At 36.3% G+C, this 27,901-nt stretch overlaps 1 protein-coding gene across 1 annotated transcript in view; it reads right to left on the reverse strand.

The window, feature by feature from the left end:
- POLN (DNA polymerase nu) overlaps nucleotides 1–27,901 on the reverse strand; it is an 88,422-nt gene that overhangs the window by 45,624 nt on the left and 14,897 nt on the right. Inside the window, exons 8-17 of the mRNA XM_041458410.1 lie at nucleotides 27,331–27,391; nucleotides 27,055–27,119; nucleotides 26,196–26,279; nucleotides 25,710–25,799; nucleotides 23,554–23,610; nucleotides 22,661–22,714; nucleotides 22,378–22,443; nucleotides 7,366–7,423; nucleotides 5,795–5,872; nucleotides 5,256–5,370 (exon numbers count right to left, since the gene is read on the reverse strand). Of these exons, the coding sequence (XP_041314344.1) occupies nucleotides 5,256–5,370; nucleotides 5,795–5,872; nucleotides 7,366–7,423; nucleotides 22,378–22,443; nucleotides 22,661–22,714; nucleotides 23,554–23,610; nucleotides 25,710–25,799; nucleotides 26,196–26,279; nucleotides 27,055–27,119; nucleotides 27,331–27,391 (728 nt within the window). The remainder of the gene's footprint in view (nucleotides 1–5,255; nucleotides 5,371–5,794; nucleotides 5,873–7,365; nucleotides 7,424–22,377; nucleotides 22,444–22,660; nucleotides 22,715–23,553; nucleotides 23,611–25,709; nucleotides 25,800–26,195; nucleotides 26,280–27,054; nucleotides 27,120–27,330; nucleotides 27,392–27,901) is intronic.

The following is a 27,901-nucleotide window of genomic DNA, read 5'->3' on the forward strand; positions in this document are numbered from 1 at the left end:
AATTATCTTTCTGCTCTCACACAATTAAAAATTCACTGTTTATGGCAGTAATAAATTCATGCTTGCAAGTAGATCATACTGTAACAACTTACTAAATATCTTTGTTAATTTCTCCCCTTCTCAAATAGCAAATATCATCCAAAGAAAAGGTAGATTTACCATGAGAAGATAACAGTAAACCAATACAAACAATCTAGAAATATTATTAAATCTCAGAGAAGTAATGTGGTCAAGAGAATGTTCTTTATTTCATACACTAGTATTATCCCTAGAGACAATAAATCACCTGGGTATTCCGTTTCCTAAATTTTTGGTTATAGGAGTATTGGACTTTCACTTCAATCCATTTGCAACAAATCTACTTACAGGGTCTTTTCCTCTGAACCTCTTATTTTGCGAGGATATACATCTACATGTTTTACCATCTTAGTCCATAGTTATAATTTAGAAAGAGCAAAATAGTCTCATAAATTTGCTAGGCCAATTATGACAGACACATCGGTGTTCTATTTCAGGCTTGAGAACATAAAACATAGAACATAAATATACTTTGCAGCTATTAGGAATATCTGTAGCACACAGTTGATCACTGTGACAGCATCTTCAAGCTTAAATTGACTAAGCTTGTTCAGAGCCATAAATAACAGAGTTGCATTTGTATGGCCAGGCTGCTCTCAGGACCCTTAATAGAGGGTGCTCTGCTGGAACCACTGTGCTCTGCTGGAAACTCATCACTACTGGGGAGCTCCAGTTGTCTGAGACAGATTCTAAAGAAACAAAGGAAAGGACTTACCCAAATATTTTAAGAATGGATGAATGCTCCAATCATAGGAACTCTGAAGCAGTACTATCCCAATTCAAAAAAGCACTCAAGCAGGAAAGTAGGCGGAAGTCAGACAGGATGAAACCCCTATATGAAACTCATCATACTATGATGTGTTTAAGTGCTTAGCTAAATCAAGATAGTTTTCCTGGTTTTTGACTCAGTGTTGTCAATATGAGTATATACTATGATGGAGGAACAACAACCTCCTGAGAAGGGTAACAATAGAACAGTTTGAAAGAGACAGGTAATCATTACACCCCGAATCACTAAATTTTGCAAAGTGCAGACTACCTAAAAGACTAAACTTATTTTTCAGCATCTATTTTTGAAAGTGATTTTAAGATATGCACAATCAACAGCATTTTAAACACAATTACTTATTTTTTGTTTATTTTGTAAAAGCTAAAGCAGTGAGAGAAAGTTCACACTGAGGTTTGTTGTCAGTGGGATGTCTAACAGCAGTTGGGTCTCTTGGCTGGTCAGACAACTGCCAGGACAGCTCTCGTCACCTTCAGCACTGGGATGATGATTTGGATTTAAAAGGATTATGACTGTCACAGGCCATCAAAGCAACATAACACAAGGTGAACTTGCAGGTAGCTAGAATCCATTATATAATGAATTTTTAAAAGTTTAGGCAAGCCTTGAAACTTTGCCATATGTTCAGTGTGTCACTAATGCACTCTTGGTGTTGTCGTAATAGCAGGTGTCGACCCACCTTTAAGGCTTTTTCTTTGTAGGACATAACAGAGGACCCACTGTAAGATAATTTTGGTAACACCCTATGATCACAGCACAACAGGAGGAAGAGCACTAAGCATACACAAGTGAGCATCAAAATCTCTATCATAGTTTTAATTGGGGTAACTATGTTCGATGACCAAAATATATTGGCTGTGCAAGGCAGAGATGAGCAAGCTGGTCTAGTGGAAGGTGTCCCTGCCCATAGCAAGGGAATGGACTAGATAATCTTTAAAGGCCTCATCCAACACAAACCATTCTGTGGTTCTGTGGAAGTTAACTGCAGCTTCTGATAGTTTTAGGTGAATTGCCACTTCAAGACAGTTCTGCCAAAGGGAATACACAATACTTCAAAAACACTCTACAGCAAGCAGTGTCTCCAGCAAACAGCTGAGCACAGAGCAGGGAAGCACAGAGTGCTGGAGCTGAGATACTCCTGAAATGAGCTGTCTCTGCAAGCTCAACAGAGCAGCACAAGACCCCAGCCCAGCCTGGCAAGCAGGAGCCTTGCCTCTCACTGGGGTTGGTGGTTTGGGTAGTGTGTTGCACATGACTGAATTTTAGCTTGGAAGCTAATACCTCCACTCAGCCCTTTACTACCATGTACAGACACAGTCTGGGCTGACCCACACTTACACACCTCTACCTGCTCTGCTGACCAGGGTAAAGATTCCATATGAATGATGTTTAGCAGAAACATGGATCCAACAGGGTTCCAAGAGAGATGCATCTCTAAGGCACCAGAGATAGGCTGATTCACAGCACAGAATACCTAACCAAATTGTGAAAGGAAAGCTTTTATACATGAGAGATCTTAATTTAATCAGGAACTCATAGAGTTCACCCTTTGCAGAAACTGCCCACCCATGTGTATTTCCTGCCAAATGCTATAAAAAGCCTGTGAAAGTTTTAAAGAAGGTTGGAGTTCAGATTGAAGGCTTTAGTCTGAAGGGCAGCTAAGGAATGGAGTTATGTTTCAGTGAAGAAGCCATGAAGTTTAGAAAAAATAAGTGAATAAACTGATACAAAATTTGGCTGGACTCTGGAGTGTGGCTCAGATTTCTATCCAGTAATGTATTCTTCTCTATTTATGATTTAATATTTATCAGTCTAAGGATTTTTAGATACAGAAAACCTGTTAAAAGATACCACCTGACATGCATTCAGAAGTTGATATGCTACTAGATACTAACAGTCACCTAATTTTTTGTCCTTGGAGAGGGAGCTTCAGAAACTAATCCATTCTTTATAGACCTTGTAGAGAAAAAACTTTTTTTTGTAAAGGTTCTTCCAATTGTACAAAATACGTTAGGAAAGATTTACAAATAGTAACAACATACAATTCCTTCAAACAGAACAAAACATTTGCTATGTCCATTGGTGTATCAGTTGCACATATTTTAAAGTATTAAGACCCAGAAAAACCAGACGGCCAAGAAGAGATAAAAGATTTGTTGTTTATTTTGCTCTTCTCATAACTGATTCTAATGTGAGTAGAACAACTACAATAAAGTCAATTGACTAATTTTTGGCCCTAAAGATTTTATTTATCAATAGCAGACTATGAAAGAGGAATAAATATCCAGAATGAGCAAGGATTTGTGAAGCCTGTAATTTTATATCTTCTCTTTAGTGCCAAAGAAATGAAGGACAACATTCAAAAATCCAAGATGAGTTCAGTAGGAACTGACCCAACAGGAGGAATTCAATTTGTCAGAACAAATACAGATGTCTACATTTAAGCTGGCCACCCCAGATGTACTTTATTCTCAATGGTGAGAACTCAACACTTTTATTGTGCAACTGATCTTATTACACAGGGTATATCAGCAGTCAGCCAAATGAATCTCTCCAAGTATGTGACAGATGTCCAAGGTTAGACGAGATTAAACACGCCCTTTGTGTTTCTGTGATTCATAAGTCATCTAACAGATTCAACAGAAAGTTTATTCCAAGCATTAGCTTTACTGAAGCTTGAGAGTAGAGTCAGCAGAATCATTATGTAATGATTTTGTAGACACACCATGACAATTCTGTCTGATAAAAATATTTGCCTGTAATATTTCATTAAATTTAAAGTTACCGTGTAGCAACTGCAAGAGGTGGACGGCTGCCAAGAGCCATGAGATTGCTGAATAGAATGGTATTTCTGGAGCAGTGCCCAGAGCTGAGACAAAATTTGACTCATCTTCATGCATACATTTCCAATAAATCATCAAACTAAAATAAGGATTTAACTCCATCATGAGGTTCCAGTGATATCGTGTTAGAGCTAAGAATTGATTACGGTATCAAGAGAAGCTTCTAAGAAACTCTAAAAGAAAGGTGATCTTTCCATAGATATATTCAGTGGAATGTTTGTGGTCTGGAGTTTTGTTCTCCCAGAATGCACGTCTCAAGCACTGATTCAGTTGTTGGTAGCAGAATAAATATAATGCGAGTTCCATTTTGTTTCTTTGTACAAATTCAGAGCATATTAACAAATATTTACCAACCCTGGATGTGTTCAAGGCCACGCTGGATGAGGCTTGGAGCAACCTGGGATAGAGGAAGGTGTCTCTGGCCATGGAAGGGGAACTGGAACCTGATGATCTTTAAGGTTCCTTCCAACCCAAACCATTCTAGGATTCTAAGACTGTGAACTACGGAAGTGTGTAGGAAATACCATGTTTGGAAGACTATGCCTGCAAAAATTTAGAAACTGTAGGATGAGAATTGAGCTCAATCAATCACAGGTATTTTTACTGTCATTATCAGCTAACAATCTTCCAACTAAAATGGAGATGAAAAGATAAAAGAGAAGGGGAGAAAAAGAGAAAAGAAGCAAATTACACAATATTTACATGAACTTCAGTCTATTAAAGCAGCTTTATGCTACAGCATTTTATTCAATGTTTTTCTGACCTATCTGTTGAAACAGGTTTCTTCACATCTATCCTGGCACTTATTGAATGCTCATGCACTTTTGAATACAAAGGAGTCCCAGTCTCAAATGAGGTTTTTAGGCATCACCATGATATAAACAACAATATAAAATACCTTCAACAGCTAAACGACTAATATTCTTTTTTTGACAGTTCATATTTTAATTGGCCTACTGAAGAGGTCGGTAAATAATTATATAGATATGGAGATTTAAAAATCTGCTTTTTTAAAAATTATTGGGGTAGCACTTTTTCCAAATAATTCCAGAATATGGAAGCACTAAACCCTATTAGCTGAAAAGAAATCCCATAAGCTCTAGTCTCTGTTTCTTAAATATATGTAATTTGATTCCAATACTTCTATTGGATATCTAAGTAAATTTCAAAAATGCTTGTACTTTTACTGAGAAAACTGTTCTGTTTTTTCAGATGGACAACCTCTCTAAGTGCTGCTCTGGATTTTTTTAAAAAATTGGTTAAAAATAATAGAAGGAGGAAGTTATCAGCAGCCATTGCTCACAATATATCATTGCATCAGCTTTAGCCACAAGGCTTATACTGGGCAGTTGGATTGCAGCATTTTGATATGTGGAGAAGAGAAAGCTCAGAAAGACAGAAGGGAATTCATAGTGTTAAAATAGCATGAACAATAGATATTGTAGCAAAATACTGTCTTTTGTTATCATTATGCAGTAATACAATAGCTTAGGTTATTCTTACTATTTTGTCTAATTACTATTAAAATATGCAACATTTAATCTTACCACTGAGAAGCCAGTGTAGAAAAGATATCAGTGATTTCAGGTTCTTGGAACAGCTTCAGAAGTTCTGGCTCAGATGACAAGTCAGCAAGGATCCTTAACTCAATATGGGAAAAGTCTAGAAAACAGTGTTAAAATACATCTATTGCTCTAAAATAAAAACTTACCTGCATTTTAACCAGACTATCACAAATTAAAATGTAAGCCTGAAGTATTCAATCATTTCTTCATTCTCAAAAAAGGCAGATGCCTATAACAAGTTCATCCTGATGATGCTATATTCCAGCTATGGATCACAGAGTGCCTCAATCCTTCATTATCTTCATGTGTTAATGAATCTTATTAACTGTTTCTACTCACAAGGCTAGAACATCATCCACTTCCAAAGCATAATAAGGAACACACATCATATAACAATATTAATTGTTATTAAGGGATTTGACAGCCTTGTAAAATATGTCATCCAAAGGAGAGGGGAAAAAGACATGACAGAACTGTGAATATTAATATGTATGAGAATAGTAATTCACTCTCTCTATTACCTGCTGCTAAAAATGTACATCCTTTTTTTGAAACAAACAGTGTTCTTGGGGAAATAGTTATTACGTCCTCTTCTTTTCCTAGAGAGGAGATACACATTTAAATGCCAAACACCAGTTCAAAAATACTGTGCTGCAAACCATAGAATGTTTTATACCAAATACACAGCTAACACCACAGAAACGGCAGTGTAAGCAAACTAGCAGAGCACCAACTGCCAGCATCACAATTATTTCACTGTATCAGCCATGTACAACTTTATCTCCACCATCCTTGCAGTACTGCTCACTTCCTTTCTCAAATCCAAACCCTTTCCTAAACACAAGCTACCAAATATATACAATAACTAACATTATTCACAGATCACTTAATAAGTGATACATTCATAAAGAAATGTCTACAAAAATAAGTAAAAATATGTATTTTCGTATCTTTGAACATGCTGCAGCAATGTATTAATAACCAAATTCTGAGTTACAGATGGTAGGGGAATATAATATTGAGAACATACAGCAAGCATAGGCATCCAAATTGTAATGACAGAAATCCTCCATAATATGATGAAACACTAACACAAGGTACTGGAAACTGAATGCATCCAGGGAATATCACTTGACATAGTGTAGGGAGGGATGGTGGTTTGAAATGCAACAGAAGCTGGTCAGCATAAAAGTGAAGAAAATAGAAAAAAAATGTGCCTTGATATGGGAAAAACTTAAGAAATACATTTTTGAGAAGCATATAAGATGATTAACAAAATCTCCAGAAAGTTTCATGTGCTACAGTTATGCCCAGCACCTCAGGTTTACGCTGCCCCTGCTGACACAGTTTTTAATAGCAACTTTTGAAAAATACTTATGCAAATGACTCATGTAGATAAAATAAAACTGCTGTCAAAATTTTACATTATCTTCCCTAGCCTCCTGTTTAACGACCTGTATTACTTCCAACACAGGGAGTGAAAAGCTGTGAAAAGGCAAAGCTTGCCCTTAGCAGAGAAACACTGAGCAGCACAGCCCAGCTCTGGCTGCAGGCATTCAAGGAGGAGAATGTGTGTTCCAAAATCTCTCTCATATTTGAGTCTGCTGCTGTGGGTTTCTCTCTTTATCATTTGGCTCATGCTTTTCTAGACTTCATTTTGATTCTCTCCAAACTATCTGCCTTAAATCATCTGCCTTAACACATCTGTTATCAAAAACAACACATCTGACTAACTACTGGTGTTTAGTTGTGAGTATGATTAAAATGGCCCAGCTTAAACATTGACTCAGGCAAAGCCTTATGAGCTGAACACACACAAAATCATCCCTACGATATTTAAGGCATTTAAGATGCATAATTTCATTTGGAAAAAGTGAGGGAAACAAAAAAAATTCTAAAAGCTTATAACTATTTAAATCAGTGCTGAAACACCAAATATTTTTTCCGGAACAACCAGAAAAAGTAATTGGTTTAAATGCTAATGTATAACAAAGCATTGATCATCTGATATCAGCTTGCTTCAAAATATAATACCACACAGTAAAACAATTAGATAAAACTGCCTTTTCATCTTATTAAAAACACAGTTTACCTTTTATGTACTGTTTCTTTGTAATTGTAACTGGATGTTTAGAGATACCTTGAATGTTCTACAAACAAGAAGAATAAAAATGCCTAGTAAGTGCAAATTTATGAAAACATGTCTATGAACAGTTTATTACCAGCATCAGTGATACTAGTGCCAACAAGTTTTTCCCATATAATAAGAAAGATTAACCACTTTGCCTTCCAAAGGAAGCTTCACACTCTGCATCTGTATACACTTTTGAATATTTACTCTTCCATGAAAATTGGAAGATTCTAAGAACAATTACTCACTTGTGGCCATTTTAAAGCCTAATCTCTGGATGGACCATAGAAGGTAATTAGTAATCTAATAAACATAATTTTCTTCTTGCTTTAACCTGTATCTTTTTGTTATATTGCATTACTTCTGAGAAAAGGACACATGTGAATCTTGCCTGCAGGCTAAAGGAACTGAATGTTCTTCAGCCGCTTGGATTTTTTCTAGTACCTATTCCCACTTTTTTGAAATGCATGATAAATAAATTAGGAAACATTTATTGTCTACAGCACATCAGTCCAGGTTAAAAACTAGAGATAATTTTATTAACCAACACACAGGTCTAGGATCAGCAGCAGATCTTTTTCTTTTTTTTCCAAGATCTGGGTTCACACACCTCCAAGTAAAGCATCAAAGATGCACACGAGACCTCCTTTCTGTTATTTTGAGTCATTATGGCTCTTTGTCTAGAAAAGCAACATATGACAAGAGAATGTGTATCAAGCTCTGATTTTGTCATTCCATGTAATTAATTTGCAAGTGGATCAGGAGTTAGATGAACACACTAATATTATGCAATACTGAAAGTTCAGAGAGTGGGAATAGTGCTATATAATTTCCAAATCAGAATGATCACTTTCTATGCAATTTTCAACTCAAAATTGTTATTTTAAACTTAAGAGGGATGTAATCAGACAGCAAAAGCTATTGAAATCTAAAACAGAAGCAAAAGAACAAAACCCCCAAACCACAGCAGTACCATTCCTAGTATTAGTACCACCCTCAAAGATGTACAATTAAATGTATTCAAGTTGAACACCTGCCACAGCACCCTACAGAGAGAGATAGGAAACTACCACACAAAATACAGAAAATTTTCACAGAATGGGTAAAAACTAGCAACACTGCTCTTGGTCCATCAATACCCAGAAGAAACACTTGCCAACTGGAATATCTTATTCTTTAGCTTTTGAAACAGTTAAAAAACAGTTGTGGCAATGCTTATGGTAATGCATATTTTAATATCATTTTTGAAGCAAGTGGTTGTTTAATCTGTACACAAAACTAGCACTCCCATTGGCAACTACTGATTTCCACTAACAACAAGTTGGGGAGAACTAGTGCTCATTCATATGAATAATATGCAGTCCAAGTGGCCATGGAATCTAGTAGACACTCAGAAATTCAGAAAATTTACTCCTTTATTATGTACCTGGACATGAATGAATGTGGGAACTTAATTTTAAACATTAAAAATACATTTTAATTCTGACTTATAGAAACATTCTAACAAAGGATGGAGAGGGGCTTTTCATGGCCCCTTACCCTGGTATTGTGGCATGCACTTAGGTAATTTCCAGCACAGGTTAAAATTGTTTATAGTTACTCTCACTGACATCTTTCCTTGTCTCATTAACTTCAAAATCCTGAACAAAGTGAATTTTAAAAAAAAGTATTTCAAAATCTATCAACAATGTAAAAATCAATCAGTACATTGTTATCTTGTTTACATTGAGAGCATACGAACAAAGTCTACTTTCAACTCAATTTTAAAAGTGTTATTAATAATTCTGGAAAACACCAGTCAGTAATTGCAAGTGCAAAATGTCTTTTCACTTGTAAATCAGTTAACACCTCATAATTTGACTAGAGCTTCAGAAAAGAGGTAACTCAAGAAACATGAGAGTTGTAATGTTCATCTTTAAGGTATTGGAATAGTTTAGCACATCCCTCTCATCTAATTTTAGATTAATTAATTTTAGGCAACTTGCTGGTTTAAACAAGCTGTGTAGAATCTTTATAGCCAGTAAAGGCAGGAATCTACAGTGGACTATCCGGTGATATATCCTAAGACTTAGATCAAATTTTGTGAGATTAATTTACTCCAAATATTTAAAGGAATAGAGAAATAAGGAGACAATCTCATCAACAGTCTTCCAAATATCAACTTTTCCTCTGCTTGAGTCAGGTGACTGTTTTACTGCATCAAAAGTGGAAAATTAATGTGGCTTGGGCACATGATCATCACAACTTTGGGCTACTACATAATACAGCCTGTAGTTTTGCTCTTATGTGTACATTTCAAGTCTTTCTGAAAAAACCTTCACAGATGCAAATCTGAGATGTGAATGTTACCCTTATTGTTAGAAAAGGATATCCACATCTTGTTAGAAGTTACAGAAAAACAAAATTGCTCTCTCTGAAAAATCATGTTCCAACAGACAAGAAGGAATGCTTGAAAAGGTGTGGTGGAAAAGGTGGTTGGGGAAGTTAACTATTGTAATACTTCTCTTCATTGTTTCTGAGTGAGGGTAAAAAAAAAGATTAAGCTATTCTAGTAGATAATTAACAAGAAAATCCTAGCATTATTTTTTTAAAAATTAAAAACACATAAAAACCACACTGTAATCCAAAATTAGCTTCCAGCTGATAGAAGGATAGATGAAGCCAAAATCTCAGATTCAATATGTCTGAAAGGCTGTGACAATCAGGGGAGATTTCTGAAGAAAGCAGCTGTCACTCTTATCTTCCACAAGGACAAGAAGAAATAAGCAGAAAACTACAGGCCAATGAGCTTCTCCTCAGTTCCCAGGAAGATGATGGCACAAATAAACCTAGGAAACATCTGCAAACATATTAAAGTCAAGTAAATGATCTAGGGTAGTCACCATGGATTTAGAATGGGGAAATCATGTTTAACCATGGGCAGCCTTGTGCAATGCAGTAACCAGCTCTGTGGATGCAGGGAGAGCAGCAGATGTTGTTTACCTTGACTCCAGCAAGGCTTTCAAAACATTCACTCATAAAAGCCTCAGAGAAGCTGCTGAAGTACAAGGTAGATAAGTGGACAGTGAGGTGGACTAAAACCCAGCTGAACTGCAGGTCCAAAGGGCTTTGGTGAGTGGCACAAAGACCAGCTTGAGGTCAGTCATTGCTGGAGCAAATAAGGTCCAAAACCCCCATCTATGACCTGGATAACAGGACTGATGCAACCTCAGCAAGATGGCAGGCAATCCAAAACCCTGAGCAGTGCCTGATAGGCAAATCCAAACCCCTGAGTAGTGCTTGACATGGCAGATGAATGATTCAGAGGGACCTCAAGCATCTGGAGAAATGGGCTGTCAGGGTCCCACAGGGTTCACAGTCTGGAAAGCTGCTCTGCAGAACATGACCTGTGGGTCGTGGTGAAGAACAAGCTAAACATGAGCCAGCAATGAGCCCTTGTACTCAGGAAGGCCAACAGCATCCTGGGCTGCATCAGGAAGAGCATCACCAGCAGGCCAGGAGACTGATCCCTGTCCTCTACTCAAGATGCCTGATGGGAGCACAAAGATGAAGCCAGGTTCTTCTCAGTGATGCCCAATGACAGGACAAGAGGTGACAATCAGAAACCATTACAGAAAATTCCACTTGAATGTAAGAAAAACTTTTCTGCTGTGTCAGTGGTCAAACACTGGAACAGGCTGCCCAGAGAAGTTCTGAAAGCTCTACCCTTTGGAATGCTCAAATCCTCAATAGACAACCTCCAGCAGTCCTGGCAAGGAGGCTCAAAACTGATGGATTTTGGGTGTCTCTCTTAAAGCCTCACAAACACAGCTTCAAACCTCAAAAAAATGATGATCTAATCCATAAGGAAAGTCACTATATGCAAGGAGAGTAGAATTATCAATTAAACAATACCTAATCAAAATCAAACAGTTTCTCATTTCTCAGCTCTATGAGCTTCTTCTCAGTCAGTTAAACTCTGTTCAGCTTTCTATTTTTGGTATCCAAAATTCTACATCTTCATTTGCCCCTGATCTTTTCATTCCTTCCTAGATTAAAACCAGTATACTATTTCAGTTCTTTCCAAGGACTACAGTATACAGACATATATTGGATAAATTACCTTTGAAGTCAGTGAAGTTAGATTTCACCAAACCGCAGAGGCTGGTGGTGCATTTTAATTATTTCTTACTCTACATCAAGTAGGGTTGTTGTTTATATTTCCTATATTCTGATTCCCCTTTCAGTTTTTTATATGGATTCAGCTAACCCCTACATCTCTCTTCCTCCCCATTTACATGATTACCAGCATAAACTGTGATTTTGAACAAGTAACCTCAGTCAACCCCAGTGACTCTCAGAATACACATCCCTGTCTGTACACTAAGGTATCAATAGCTATAAGCATTCTTTTAACTGAAAAATGGCTCACTAATCTATAATTACCCAGATCTGCATTTCTAAAGCTTTATGGAATATGTCATTCTGAAGCCCTACAAACTGCAGGGAGGGGAACAAAGAAATGTAACAGGTAGTTACTGAAATAAATGGGAATGCACAGAGGTGGCTGCTGACTATTCTGTGGGCATTTGATTCTGACTAATTCCCTCACTGTTCTAAGACCTTACTTAAAAATAAGAACAGAGACAAAACTTACTACTAAGATAAGAATATCCATTCATAAATGTATACAGGATGGATGTGTCACAAGGGAAGTTAAAAAATAGCCAAGGAGCTAGACCAAACAGCTAGAAGGAAGGAGTTAGACCAGGTAAAGTTATCATGTACATATCCTTTGATGTGGTCACCAATCCACCTGCTGTTAGTGAGGCACAGTGCCAAACACCAGAGCAAAATAAAGGAATTAATTATTGTTTTACAGTGGCTACCAGTGCCAACAAATAGCAAAAGCCAATTGTGTTTCTTGTAAACAATAAAATTTACTGGGAGTGTGATCTTGTAAGATTTAACAGCTCTAATAGATGTTGCTTCAGGAAACCAATTATTTCCTCATACTTGAGAAATACACAGATTTTCTTTTCCATCTGAAAAAAGTTCAGAGCAGCAAAATTCTAGTTTCTTTCATGAAATGTAGCATTCCAGCAAAAACTGAAGCATTACAAGCCAAAAGTTCCTGTGGTTTCTCTTAGCAACTTCTTCTCCAGAAAGTTTATTAGAATAATTAGGCCACAACTATTCTCTTTGAACACCAACTCAGCTCTACACAATGAAACACAAAGTAAGCTTTTAAATCCACAGCATCTGTTTGATGACCAGCACTGTAATACTTTTAAAGCAGAAGTAAGACTTTGGTCTGTAAGACCAGACTTCTTTACAATGCTAATAGATAGGTGGATGACAACTCCTTTGAGCTTTACACTCCAAATTCCTAATTGCCTTTTTTTTTTTAATTTCTAATTGCTATTTTTAAAAATTCTTGTTATTCTTTACTGTTCCCTCCAGTTTATTTGCTTCTTGAAAATTTTCTCACTCCTTTTTCTTCTTTGTCTTTTGTTGTTTTACATGGGACCACACCAGGTTATAAATTGTGCTCTCACATCTCATTTAATCAGTCTGAGAAGAAATTTAAGCACAAGTTCAGTGAACTGCTCCCTTGACCATCAACATTTCACTTGCTCTGTTGTTAAAGGCCAAAGCTACTGGAGAACTAGCAAGGAAAACTGCATCCTGCCTAGAAGAGCATCTTTGCAACACAGAATGAAGAGACTGAGTCCTGAGGCCACTCACAACATCAAACTCACTAAATTTATCTGGCACCTCCAAAGTTGGAGGCAACTCACTCATCAGAAATTACACAGCAAAAATAATTTGAAAAAAACTTTTGGAAAATTGCCACTTTTAATTATTGCTCACAGCAGCATTTATTTATAGCTCTAAAGAAATAAACAGCTATTTTCTGTGACTTCTATACGAAACACAATTTCAAGACAATCTGAAGATCTAATTTGGCATGCATCTCAATAAACATAGAAAACAGGAAAATTAACAAAGTCACCATAGCAATGCCAGCCTGGTATGGATGGGTACATGCATTCCTTAGCAAATCTTGACTTGTCTGCAATCGCCATCTACTGGCTTGTGGAAAATTAAGGACATCTATTTTCCTTGTCAAAAGCCACAGAACCATACAGATTTCTGGAAAAGGATTCCTTAATTTTTGGTACTAGTTTGCACTTTTCAGCAGAGAAATCCAAGGTAAAGCACTCCCCTCTTGCCTTACCAGCAGCAAAAAATTATCAAGGCTTTTTAGACATCAGACAAGTGGGAAACTTAGAAGTTATTCATCCCATTCCCACAAGCTTTGAAAGATGTGAACACAAGAAAAGAAAAAAGGGCAACCAAAATTCATGACTTCTTACTTCAGAGAGTAGGCTCTAAGAACACTGTGTTTGATTTCCTACAACTAATTATATTTCTGCCATATTCCTTGAAATTTAGACCTGGCAATGATCTCAGGAAATAAAGATTTAGCAGCACATGAAATAGGTTTTGATGAGTTATTTTTAAAATGAAAAAAAAATATTCAGTCACTGATTTGATTAAAATCTGTTTTCTGTAAAAAATTTTCACCTTTGCACAGCTAGCAAGGAAGTTTATAGATACACAGCTCTTAGCATCTTTCAAGAGAAAAAGATTGTTTTTTTTCCCATATATAAACTGACTATATTTTTTACTTATTTAATTTCATTTTCTGAAAGAAAATTATACACAGAATACCAGCTCTATTACACTAATATTCGTTAATATGGGAAGCTCAAACTCTGGGATGAACCCCAAGGAGATACGACTTGGTTTTAGTGAAAAAAACCAATGCTAAGGCATGGAGATAACTCCTTGAGTGGCAGCTGGAGATAGTAAATATTGTACAGTTTTAGATTAGCTGCACATTATAGCTTTAAAGGAAACAGTGTCAAGGGAATATTGCCCAAAGGTACAAATACCAGACCTCTAAGTGCACAAAAAATGACAAGATTTCCAGGCTGGAGAATTTACTGTTCAAAGAAAAGATGTAATGGTTGTTTTATGAAAAGGATAAAATTTAGCATCTCAAACAAGATTGTTCCACATACTGAGGAAGTTACTGAGCATATGTTAGCAGGGAATTCCTCTTAAAAGGCTGTGAACAGGAGGTTGGTTGAAGGAGTTAAAGAAAACCTAAGTAATGTCTCTTTGCTGCCAACAGGGAAAGGACAGTTCCTGACTTTACAGAAGTGATCCTTAACTGTAAGTTCCCAGGAGTCAGAGCCAGTGGATGATCATACTGGGACAGGAGAACTAAGGACAGCAAGGCCACAGGGGTGACAGCAGGATGACCCTGTCCTATTCTGTCCCTCTTCAGCAACCCTTATACAAAGCACTGTTTTTTTTCCCATTATTGCTCCCAGCCTGGGAGAGCACATCCATATCCAAAACTCTGCACAAAGTTTCCTGAGGCTTTATGAAAGGTTGCTGAGGAAATAAAGAATTGGCAAATTTTCCTCTTTTTGACATAGAAATAAAAATAATTGTCAGCAGAGAAAGATGAATATAATAGGAATGTAGAGCTACTGAGATAATTTTCCTGAATTTCCTTGGAATGTCAATGACAAAGCTTTGGAAAATCATTATTGTGTGAAAATTGGTCCAATCCAGGACAAGTCTCTTTCAATCTACCTAATTTTTGATCTTTCCCTATAAACCTATAATTTTTTTATCATTCTTCATTTCTGCTATTGTCAGACCTCTCAGATATTTTATTTTTTTCTTAGATAAAAATTGGAAGACAATTGTACAGTATAAGAAGAGTACATAGCAAAATAAATTATTTAAATACTTTTGCTATGTTAAAACATAATGAAATCTATGCTGAGTTAAGACTGTATTTTGTCCTGCAAATGGGAACTCAGCCATCAGAGAAATATAGTAACACTTCCCCCTTTTGAGAGTTTGTAAGACAAGACATAATATATGTGTCTGAGATTTTTATTTTAAATGTCCTGTCAGAACATAAGTTTCCAAGCTCTGAGCAGTTCCTAAAGTGTATATCTAAAACTCCCTCTAATGGAGTGCTTCATATGAAAACAAAAAAAAACTATCAGGCAGAATTTCTAAAACCTTAATCAATTGACAAGAGGTTCTAACAGAAAACTTAATAACAAATAGACACAGGGATATTTTAATATAAGGATCACATATGTATTTGTGCACATTGCTGAAGATTCAGCAATCTTATCTCTTATGGATGAGGACAGTAAAAATTGCCTCAGCAGGACATGGGCTCCATGAAACTCCTGAGAGCTTACAGAGGTCCAGTGACTGTGACCAGTGGGGGCATCAGGGATGCTGCACATGCCAACCCCAGGCATAAGAGAAGTGCCCAGACAGGAGCTGAAACGTGAATGGATAAACAGCAGCAGAACAATGACTATGACAGACTACCAGTGAATGACACTAATTGTTTCTTGCAAGCTAAACTCCATGCTAATATTGCTCTTAACTATTCTCAGATTACATGGAGTCAGACTTAATAAGATTCCAAGAAACACCTCAAAGTGTGTAGATTAACTCACGTAACAGAATACTTCCAGTAATAGATATTACTATAATTACCTTACATTAAAACACCTTTGAATTTGTAAGGTAGGGAAAGCTACATTAATCAAAACAAGCTTTTTAGAAAGGATGATTCTAATTTTGATTCTTGTTAGGTCTGTGCTCCAATCATATTATAGAGAAAAAATAACCTGGCAGTAGTATTCCAAGATGAATTTCTAAAATATGATCATAGCTTTGGCTTTTACCTGGAGCATTCCCAAAAGATCACTGGCAAAGGCCATTTAAAGGATAAAATGAATCAGCATATAATCAACAACCTTAACAATGCCCACTCAATAGCAGTAAATGCTCAAGTGCTGACAATTTAATTTATACATACTGGATTGAAATATATTATCTTCTAATTTTAAACAATCAAGTGGAAGTATGCAGTGCTGTCATCTCTCAAGCACAGGAAGATTTTAGAGGAACATTCTTTTCCCCATTTCTACAAATCTAAGCTTCTCTGAGAATTTCTTCTGCCAGAAACTAAAGGACAGTGAAGGAAGATTTCAGCCTCCATAGTCAATATTTCATAATGTGGTAAAAATACTCTGGCTGATATTTTTCCAAGTTGTATAGAATCTTTCATTTTTGAGCAGCCAATTTTAATTGCTCTGTTTATTTCTGTGCTTATGTTTAGCTTGTAGAAGAAATAATGACAGACTACTTTATCCTGCATAAACAAAATGCAAGTACCTTTTATGCTATTACTTCAAGGAAGCAGATTTATACCAGCTGCACATTACCTTTCTTTAAATAACACACAGAACAATTATACATGCAAAAATAATCCCAAACAGAAGAGAAGAGGACAGGATTGAACTACTTGTTTTAAAGAATTACAGCCCAGATGCTACGAGCTTTACTGAGCCAAATTATGCTATAAAATGTTGTCCATGTATTGGATACACCCACTCACCATGACATAAATGAATCTATACAAATCAGCAGCATTACAACAGAGAATGCCAAAGATGTGCATATATCCCAGAAAGGGACACTGCAGGCCAGATGCTGAGAGAACAAACAACAAACCTTGTTTCTGCATTTGGGTAATAAACCAACATGATGATGCTCTGGAGCATCAGCTATGAGTGTTACAATGTGACCAACAGTTGTCACACAAATACCTAAGACTTTCTATTGCAATGTTAAGGTAGTTTAAAATTTCATCCTGAAAATGTAATTGGACCGAAGTCAACATGCCCATTCACTCATTTTTAAGTACAATTTTCCTGTCATAGAACTTCAACTGTGATGAGTGAGGAAGAGGAAATAGAGAATTTCTGTCCCCAACACTGTAAATATAGTTTCTTGAAGCCTTCATTAAGATCACTTAAAAAAAAAACCTCTAAACAATAACAAAAGACACTATAAAAACATCATAACTCTACTCATAGAATGAGATACTATTTTAGTGCCATTAGTGCAGTAATAACTACCATATGACTCAAGAGTATTGGAATAAACATACTGAAAAGAAATATGGCATGAAAATATGTTCTGAATGCAAAAGATGCTCAGAGAACACCAATCAACCACAACAATCAGCAGGCGCGCTCTGGGTTTCTCTAACAGCATATCAGCTCATCTGAGTGACAGGAGTTTGTACTGACTAGAAGATGCACGTTTAAATTGCTTTAATTCAAAGGCCCAGGAAAGCACAGACACATTCTCATATCCCATTCTCAACCCACCCTTGTTATAAGCAAAGCCCACATTAGGGAATACTTACCAAAAACTGATTTTGTTAGCCTAGATGACATTATAGAAGCTTTAGACAAGATGTTTTATATGCACCTGTAACATGTCTGACATGTCTCTGTCCCCAGTGCTTTTCAATAAACATACTTTAAAAAAAAATAGAAAACACACTCCAAGATCAATGAAAAGGTAAGGTCCTACCATTTGTTCATTTTAAGTAAATAATCTTCTCTGTTGGACAGTGTATGAAAACAAGTTCACAAAAATCTTATTCCTAGCAGTGCAGTTTCAAAAGCAGCCAAGGCCTTGGCTCATTTCTGGGGAGGGCGTTAAAAAAAAAAGCAAAATGCAAGCATATCTCTGCTCCCAGACTTGGTGTCTGATTCCTCACATTGCACCAGCCTTTGCCAAACCTTCTAAAAGCTGCGAAAGAAAGGGGCAGGGATAAAACAGGACAGTGCAGAATCTCATCACTATTGGAACACCTTGCAGAACATCCTGTTTCTGCTGGAATCCAATTGTGACCACAGACTTCAAACTTCCAGAAAGAATATTTATAGTAGCACACATCAGCCTGCAGCCTTAATAAGGCCTTGGACAAAATGCCTGAAACCTGGAGGTGTCACAACAGCTTTGGTAGCACAATTCTGTCAGACCACCCTGCTAGCAGTGCACGTGTGGGGATGCCAAAATGGAAAACCTATTGGGATTCTGCTACAAAAGGGAGACAAACAAGCAGCATCCCATCCACACTGTCCAGAATCCCAAAACCATGCCAAAAACACAGTTCCATTTTATCTCAGAGAAAATTAGAAAATTTTTCACTCCAAAAAAACAGCCCAGACGGAAATAACACAAATACAGTATGACTAATCAGAAATACTGGTTTGCTAAGTTAATTGAGAGAACAGACTAATTTTGGATGGCAATTGCTCAGAGGGACCTCTACTTCAAGGGATTGTCTCTCCTCTTAGAATGAAAAGCAGATGGGTAAATTCATTATTCATATTCCAAACACAACTTGCAACACTTATTTTCTAATAAACAAGCGTGCAATTCTCTATTGTGCATTCACCACCAGAAAATCTTATATCTGTTGAAGAGATTGAGATATATGCAATATTTCAGGTTTTTATGATCCTTCCTTGAGCATGTTAACATTCAATATGCCCTAATTAGTTTCTCTTTCAAATTACATTCCTGATGTCCAAATTATAGACTAACATGTTTATTTGCCTGATAGGTTATATTATTTTATTTATTTGGTCCAAATTATAGACTAACATGTTTATTTGCCTGATAGGCAAATAAATAAAATAATATAACCTTTCTGGACAAGCTGTAAAAGCATTTTTCCTGAGGAAAAACAGGAATGCTTTCTTTTTTCCCACTTGCTCCAAGAAGGTGAAATTTTTTTATTATCTTCAGCACAACTTTTTGTTGCTAAAAGGAAGGAAATGCTCCCTGAATCCCACCACTTCATGCTTTTCAATTTAATGATACAAACATCTTCTGAAGTAGAGAAGCATAAACTCATTAGCAGCATTTCAGTTCTCTCTGCTGCAGAAGCCTGGAGGAAAAAAACCTTAATACAGAATATCTGATTTTAGCACTGAAATTTACATCTTAAACCAAATTGTAACATCTAATTTTATGCAATCTTTATATCTCAAGTTAGGATTTCTCTCTTTTCATTCTGAAAGGGGTTTAATATTAATTGGGTTTATGCTATTCCACTTTTGTCTTGACTTATTTCTGCTTTAAAACAGGAGAGACTGAAAAGAGATATTTCCAGGTGGGTTTGGAGAACATAAACAAGCTTTTAGGAATGTCATAAATATATGTAATAGAAAAGTTATCTATGAGTAATATAATCAAAAAGCATCCTAATGTAGACAAGACTAATACATTTATACAAAAACTATTTGAAAAAACCACATTCAAATAATAAACCTAATTAAATTCCCCTAATAGTCACAAGCAATCCATCATAGAGGAAAAAAAAACCAGACTAGCACATGGATACATTATCAAATAATTTGTAGGGTTTACATTTACTTTTAGGTTTCAAATACCCAAGTTTTCCAAAAGTAGCAAATAGACATCTACAATGCAATAACAGGAGACTGCAAGATCAAATGTGTCCCTGTTTAGCAATAATACATTAATAGTTATTTGTGAAAAGCACATTATTCATACAGCACACATTTTGTAGAGGAAGAAACCAAATGAGAAGAAATGAAGTGTACAGTTAAAATAGATGAACACATGGAGAGGCACTGAAGTAAAGTGCTGCTAAGAAACCCCCTCTAAGTTGTTACAACACAAAAGTCATAAAAATTCATGTGAATAAACTTATCTATTGAGAAAAACCCACATAAAGCCAAAAATATCCATCATCCATATATCAAATGTGGAACTGTCTGAAAGAAAATGACAGAGTTTATCTGAAAAAGAAATTCTGCTCTGTATCCTATGTCTAGTCATTTCCCCTCAAACCTATAAGTAAATCCCTGCTGGACTCCATTAAATGCCTTAAAGGAAAGAGGACAGATAGATCCATTACCTTTAGAAAACAAAACACAAAGAGATCTTTGTTTGGAATCCCATGTCTCAGAAGCACTGCAGAATATGGGATGTTTTTCCACTTGAATTCTCACAGAATCTGATTCACACTTATCTTTTGCTTTAATCACTTGTTAAAGCATTTTAAAACAGTTAAAAATAAACTGCCTCAGCAAAAAATTCAGCTAAAATTTGACATAATATCATAGTAACCACAAAAATATCTCCAATATTTATGATTTCTGGCAAGAATCTTCCCAATCCTTTAACACTTAGCAACGTGACTGGGCACTGCAGTATATCTTCTATATCAATAAGTGATTCAGGAACAGATGGTATAAGTTCCATAAACATTTCAAACAAAAAAAAAGCCATGCCAATGTTTTTCCTTAGAAGGAAAAGCCAGCCTTAGGCAACCCTGGATGCTAACTTTAGCAGCATTATTTTGAAGAAAAACAACTTTTAAGAAAAATAGATTTCATGTCCTTTTTACTATGATGGGCCAAATGTTACTCTGTGTTTCATGTGGTTTTTTCAAGGCAGCTGTCTGTTCAGCTCTGACTTGGAAATGCCTGTGCATCCCATCAGAGAATTCAGCAAACAGTGACCTTCATGATCATCTTTTCCTCTCACTTTTTCCCATCTGGGCACATGAGAAATGAGAGCAGCAGTAACACTTCCCCATTCTGTTGTTAATTCAGAATCCTAAACACTGATTTTTACTCAGCAAAAAGTGTAAGCACTTCCTATAAATTGTTTGATGACAAATTGTATGGAAATATGTACCATGAAAGTAGGAAGATGCAAATGAAACATGAACTGTGAAGACAGATGAAAGAAAAGCTAAGGAAGTAACCAAGTGTGGTGAGAGTGAGAACCCCCCAGGACAGGTTTCTGTCAGAACTCTAAAGTCACCATTCCAGGCAGGATTTGTCAGGAACCACATGAGCCCATCCATGCAAAGTGCTCACAACTGTTAAGGTTAAATCGCTCCTCCCACAAAGAGCTGTGGAAGATCGTGGCCTTTCTCCAAGACTGCAGAAAGCTCCTAATGCCATTTGTACCCGTGAAGCTTAAGGTTGGGTCCTGCACAGAGATAAGCAGTACCCAAATCTGCATGGATAGGAACTGACAACACTTTGGGGTACAAGTTAAAAGGACAACAGCCTCACAGATTTCCTCTAGCCTTTATGAGACAAGTCCCATCTCTGCATCTGTCCCCAGTTACCCACAGGGCCAGAGGCCAGGTCTTTGGCAGAAAAGGCCATGGTTCAACCAAACAGAAACTTTCCCCAGACAGACAGTCATTCTTTTCTTCTGCTGTTCTCACACCTATGCCTCAAGCCCCTGGAGCTCTGCAGCCCCACCTTGTCCCACACCAGCTCCTGCACTCTCATTCATGCAGCCATGGGCTGGGACAAGAGGGGAACACAAAGGCCTTTGACCTACAGCCAAAGGTGTCATAAACACCAAGAGAAATGGGATCACAGAATACATTCAATAAGCCATTGAAAGGCCACTTTGGGGAAAGGAAAAAAAAAAAAGGGGAAAAAAAAAAGTTAACCCAAACCTGTAGCAGTCCAGAAGATCAAATAAAACACATTTCAGGCATGTGCATGGAGATCATTACAGACAAGAGAGGAAGCACAAAGAGTCCAAGTGTCACAGCCATATAAGCAAGACTTTCAGAGCACCAGCACTGCCAGCTGAGCCCTTTACTGCTATGAGGCCTGAAGCTAAATTCCAGAAGAAGAGTGCTTCCTTTTTTTCTGTAATACCCACTTTCCAGGGCTCACTCATGGTTTACAAGGAGTGCTTCATGATCACCAGAATTCATGACAAGGAAGTGTCCAAGGTACACGCATGGGTCACAATTGTACTCCTCTACTTCGGGTAACTATGTTAATTCTGATCACAGGTAACACAAAATATGTCTAAGAACAGATGTCCTACAGTAAAATACCCATTTAATAAGCTTTTTCTGTCCACCATTTAGACACAATACAGCAACTGCTAGACTTGCAGGAAAACAAACATTTCCTGTATTAAAAATATTACATATCTTATACAACTAATATTCATTTTTCATTTCAATTAAAATGCAAATCTTCCAATAAGCTCACTTACAGGATGTTTGGCTGAAAGTCTACCAGTCACAGTTCCTGTTTGATTCCAAGTGGAGGAAACGAATCCCTGTAATCAAGTAAAGTAAAAAACAGAAAAAAAAATGAAGATGCACAACTATATTTTATTTAATATAAGTATCAGTAATAAAAATTCACTGCAATCAATACAAGAAAAAATAAAAGAAATGCTTTTAATTTTCGATGTATAAAAGTTTTTAAACTGTAAACACTGCAATCATTTTACATCTTTTTAGGATTTTACAAGTGACTTTATATATTTCTACCTTTTTCATGCATGTTCGTAGTCCATCCACATAAGTTGATTTCATCTTATGAACCTAAAATACATAAAATTTAAGATAAATGTTTACTTATAAAAATAAGGGATTTTTCAAATTAAAGATGCTAATTTCCAAATGCATCATCTTTGCAGACTTTTCTTTTTTAAAGACAGTTTTATCCGAGTAAATAATGGATTTATACTCACTGACAGCTTAACCTATTCCTGTAAGTTAGGTAAGTGCTTGGTTATATCCTAAAGACAGAGCTTTGCAGATACTATTAAATTAATTGTTGGAATTTATTATTTTACATCTTATGTCCCCATGTCAATAAGTTACATGAAAACCACACACATACACAAAAAACCACAAAGAAATTAAAAAAAAAAACCAACAAAAATATCAAAACCAAACATAAACCCACACTTTTAAACTCTTTTTTATTTTTTTAAATTCTTGGAAGCTCATTCATTGAAAACCTAATGATTAAGTCTGGGAGCAGACTAATTAGATCATTTAGGATTTTCAGGAGGCTTGTCATCCCAAAATTCTCCATAAACAATTATCTCCTTCACTTTATGCAAAACATTTCTTCAGAACTCAGAAAAAGATGTTTTGCCCTAGAAATGCTTTATAGCACTACACAGATTTAACAGTGAAGTTTTCCAGTTGTCTCTGCAACGTTGCACAAGGTGTTTGTTAGCTAAAATTTAACATAGAGCAAAACAAGTATAAGCATTAACATTTAAAATATCTCAAGAATACAGACTTCAAATTGGTATTCGAATGAACTTTCACTAGAGCCAACTTATTTATTTATTTAACTATAAATATTTTTCTATCTTGCTAAATTTTGCTTCAATGCAACTACATTCCATAAAAAAATATCAACTCACCTGGCGGTATTCTAAAACTATCTTAGGCAAAGGATGAAGATCTTGCAATTTATTTAGCTGGAAAATCAAGAATGTGAATTACTTTTCTTGAAGTTTTATTATTAAACAAACTTTAACAGAATACATTTTGGAGGAAGAAATTTTTTTGACAAGCTGAATGAACAAAATACTGGCTGAAGGATGATGTCCTTCAAGCTATCCCAGCCCAGCGCCAAGGAAGCTTTCATTAGGAATGCTGGAGATTGCTTCTTTCCATTTCATTTTCCCTCCTGTCCCAGACACAAAAAGACACATAGACAGAAAAATTTTTCTACAGCAACTTTGGAAACACTGGGGTGTGATGTGCATGTGTTATTTGTGGCCCTTTGTTTGTTTTTTGTGCTATACAGCATCAATGCAAGAGAGAACATGATGAAGTAGACAAACTAATACATTTATACACATTCATATTTATATACACACAATTCAAGAGGAGAATTTCTCCTGTTCATGCCTTAATAAAAGTTCCAGGAACACTTCAAGAGAAATTCCGATTGTCAAATTAAAAGTAAATAAAATAAAGCATATTTCTGACTACTTTGATTAGAAGCTGCCAAAAATTCTGTTGAGAAAAAGAATTAAATTATTAAAATAGAGATTGGATATTTAAAAGTACAACAAAAAATACCTGAAACTACAATAGTCCAGGATGAAAAACAGATGCAACTGTACTAAAATTTTTATTTCAAATACAAGGGTTTTTTCTTGCTACCAGAGAGAAACTAACATCTTCAGATTAATTGTCTGCTACTTATCTCCTGGAAGGTTTCATCCTCCCTTTCTCTAAGTAACCCAGTCTCAGCAGTTGTTGGAAAGAGAATACTGGACTACATAAAAGCATTGCTTTGATTATAGCTACAAATCCTATGTTCCCACTAAAAGGTGACATGAATTCTATTTCACTGATGCCTCCCATTTCCCAAGGCTCTCTGTCACTCTCCAAGGTTACATGTCTGATCTATAAAACCTCCTTCTCCTTGAGTACTGCGTGGGTTTTATGGCTATACTGTTGAGGTTACTGGAGATCATATTTGGTAGTTCAGACACTTGACTGAAAAGTGGAATTCCCTTCTTAAGAAATAAATATTACCCTTCTACCTTCCCCAAAGATGTTCATGTTCAGCAATGAGTTGTGCACTTTAACTCCTATATAAACTAGAGCATTTCCTTCTTAAGAAATAAATATTACCCTTCTACCTTCCCCAAAGGTTCAGCAATGAGTTGTGCACTTTACTCTCCTATATAAACTAGAGAAATTAAATTGTGGCACCAAATCAGAAACAGGTGCAGCTGCACAGAGGCTTCTTCTCTTCTAAAAAGAACCTCCAGTGCTATTATTATCTTCACAAAATGATTTTTTAATGATCTGACAGGGGGATAAAGAGCACCCTCAGTCAGTTTACAGGTGACACCAAACTGGATGGAAGAGTTGATATGCTGGAGGGCAGGAAGGCTCCACAGAGGGATGTGGACAGGCTGGATCAGTGGGCCCAAGGGCCTGAGGTTCAACAAGGCCAAGTGCTGGGTCCTGCCCCTGGGTCACAGCCACCCCTGCAGTGCCACAGGCTGGGGCAGAGTGGCTGGAAAGGGCCCCTTGGAAAAGGACCTCAGGGTGCTGGTTGAGAGTGGCTGAACAGGAGCCAGGTGTGCCCAGGTGGCCAAGAAGGCCAATGGCACCTGGCCTGGATCAGCAGTGGTGTGGCCAGCAGGACCAGGGCAGTGACTGCCACCCTGTACTCAGCAGTGAGTAATGTGTTCTGTTTTGGACCCTTCATTTCAACAAGGATAGTGAGGTGCTGGAGCAAGTCCAGAGAAGCACAACAGAGCTGGAAAAGGGTGTGGAGCACAATTCTGATAAGGAACAACTGAAGGAGCTGGGGATTTTTAGCCTGGAGAAAAGGAGGCTCAGGGGAAACCTTAAGTAGCTGATTTGTTTTTCCCCACCATGGAGTGCAAGTTTCTTTTCTGGCACAAGTAACTGTAGCACAAATAGTACAATACAAAAATAAAGCATAATCATTAGAAAAAAAATCTAGAAAAATCATGATTTCACTGGAATATAACTTAGAAGGTTTGCTAAATCATGCAGCTGGTTTTAAAACTTTTCCCTGTCTCACCACAACTTCTGAGGTGGATACGAGCTGTTGTATTTCAGTTCTGTGAAGTTTCTCACACAGCGTATGGAGCTTTAACTTATCAAACAGTACCTAAAGTAAGAAAAAGACAATAAATCTTTCAGTGTTTCAAGTGTTGAAATAGAAAGGAAGATTATTGGGTGCTTGAACTTAAACAGAAAACAGGTTACAAGGTAAATAGAGCATGCTGTAGCAATGAGAACTAACACAGAAAATCTTTATTTTTGAGCTATTGAAGCCGTGACATAATTACTAAAAAAAGAGCATAATTTATGTACATACATATAAATACAGATTATTCAACATCATCATATTTATTAAAAAACTGAGATGTCCCTCATTAAAACCAGAAAATAATTAATAAAGAATAAGTCAGAAGTGCTAAGGATATCTATGCTTTACAGTTCTCCTGTATCAATAAATCTAGACAACATACACCCTAAGTAGAAATAGTAGAACAAATGATACCTCTCGGAGCTGACAACTGCTGGTCAAAAGGAATCGTTCCCCAGCAGCCTCATGAGCCTCCTGTTCAAGCTCTTTGAGCCGCAGCTATAAATTACAACATCAAAATTATTCTGCTTGCGCTATTATTTTCTTCAATATCTGCTGCTTCCAAGGTTAATGAGAATCTTGGACCTTTATTTAAAATGGAGTAGTTGATATTGTGTAATCATTTCCAGCTATCAACATTTGGTTGAGTAAATTGCTTATATACTCCTTAATTTATATGGCTTTATGAGCTGGGAAGGGGATTTACTGTAGTAAGAAGTACCAACATTTGTGGTTAAAGAATTCAGGTTACTGAAGCCTATAGAGATCTGTGAGAAACACTGCTATGCAAATTATTCTGATAAATTAGCAATCTGTCAGACCAGTATGATTATCTAGTCAAATTTTATGTTACAAAATGGGATTTTCTTGTAGCTATTTTTATCAAAGAACACTCATTTAAAGAGTGTATTGTTCACAAAAAGAGGGCGAGAAGTCTATCACTCCTCAGGAAGATGGGTACTGAAAACTGCAGGTTCAGAAAGAGTCATTACCATTTTTACTCTACAACACACCACCCAAAAGGACTTGTGCATTTTGCAATGCAATTTCAGTTCTGGGGCAAGGCTGATGACTCAAATGTGTCTTTTACTTGTGTAAATAAATAGGGAAGAATCCTAAAATGTAAATATAATTATTTATATTTATAACAATATACTAAAAACACCACACTATTACATAAAATGTGACAAAAGTTCCTTCTCTTTTTAATCAGTTATCCTCAGTAAAAGCAAAGATGATGCTATATAATTTAAAAAAAAATTACAAAATTTACCCCTAGAATCTCTGATGTTTTTTTCAGTTCTTGTTTGTTCACATATATTTTGTGTGTTTCCATCACTGTAAATACAATTTTAGGTTAAGAATATTTATAATTCACAATTTCAATCTTACATTTTTCTTAAGAGTGTAAAATGGAAACTCAAACTCACACAGCTGTTATGAGGCTAAGATAACATTTCATATTCAGAGGAACTACGTTCCACTTGAGCATAGTCAGCAACTGTGTGAAAATAGTGAAGATTCATATTTTGAACTGAACTTTTCATACCTGCCAGAATTTTGATAAGTGGAAGCTCTAATGTGCAAAATAAGTTCCACAAGCCTTGAGCCTGTAAAGTAAGTTATAAATACCTTCTTCAGTATTTCCCAGTGAGCAGTACTTCACTTTTCTTTCAAATTCTTTTTTTACAAGACAACACATGTTTGTAGCATGAAATACTACTTAGTGTAAATTATAGTTTCTAAATGCTGTCACTTCTCTTTGTGGGGAATAGGAATTTTGCAATAGTAACTATTTTGTACAAGAATGCTAATAGAAAAAAATATATACATCTTTTTTCTAAACAGTTTGTTTTTAAAGCAAGCTTCATTATAACAGGACACACAGTTATCGTTTTACCTTTGTTCACTTGAACAATTAAGCAACCATTCATAATTCATAGCTTTCTTTTCATTAGGGAGAAAATAAGAGTTGAAAGGGTCATGTGCCCAAATTACTTATAGAGAACAGAAAGTGTGGTATTTTTCTAACCACTGAAGCAACCTGACTTATCTAAAAATTCTTGGGAGCTCAGTCTCAGCATTTCTGTGACTTTGGTGTTTCCCTGCTGCCTCCCTTA

This window comes from Pyrgilauda ruficollis, unplaced genomic scaffold, assembly GCF_017590135.1.
Source record: "Pyrgilauda ruficollis isolate IOZ18807 unplaced genomic scaffold, ASM1759013v1 scaffold1, whole genome shotgun sequence".
NCBI classification, from domain to species: Eukaryota; Metazoa; Chordata; class Aves; order Passeriformes; family Passeridae; genus Pyrgilauda; species Pyrgilauda ruficollis.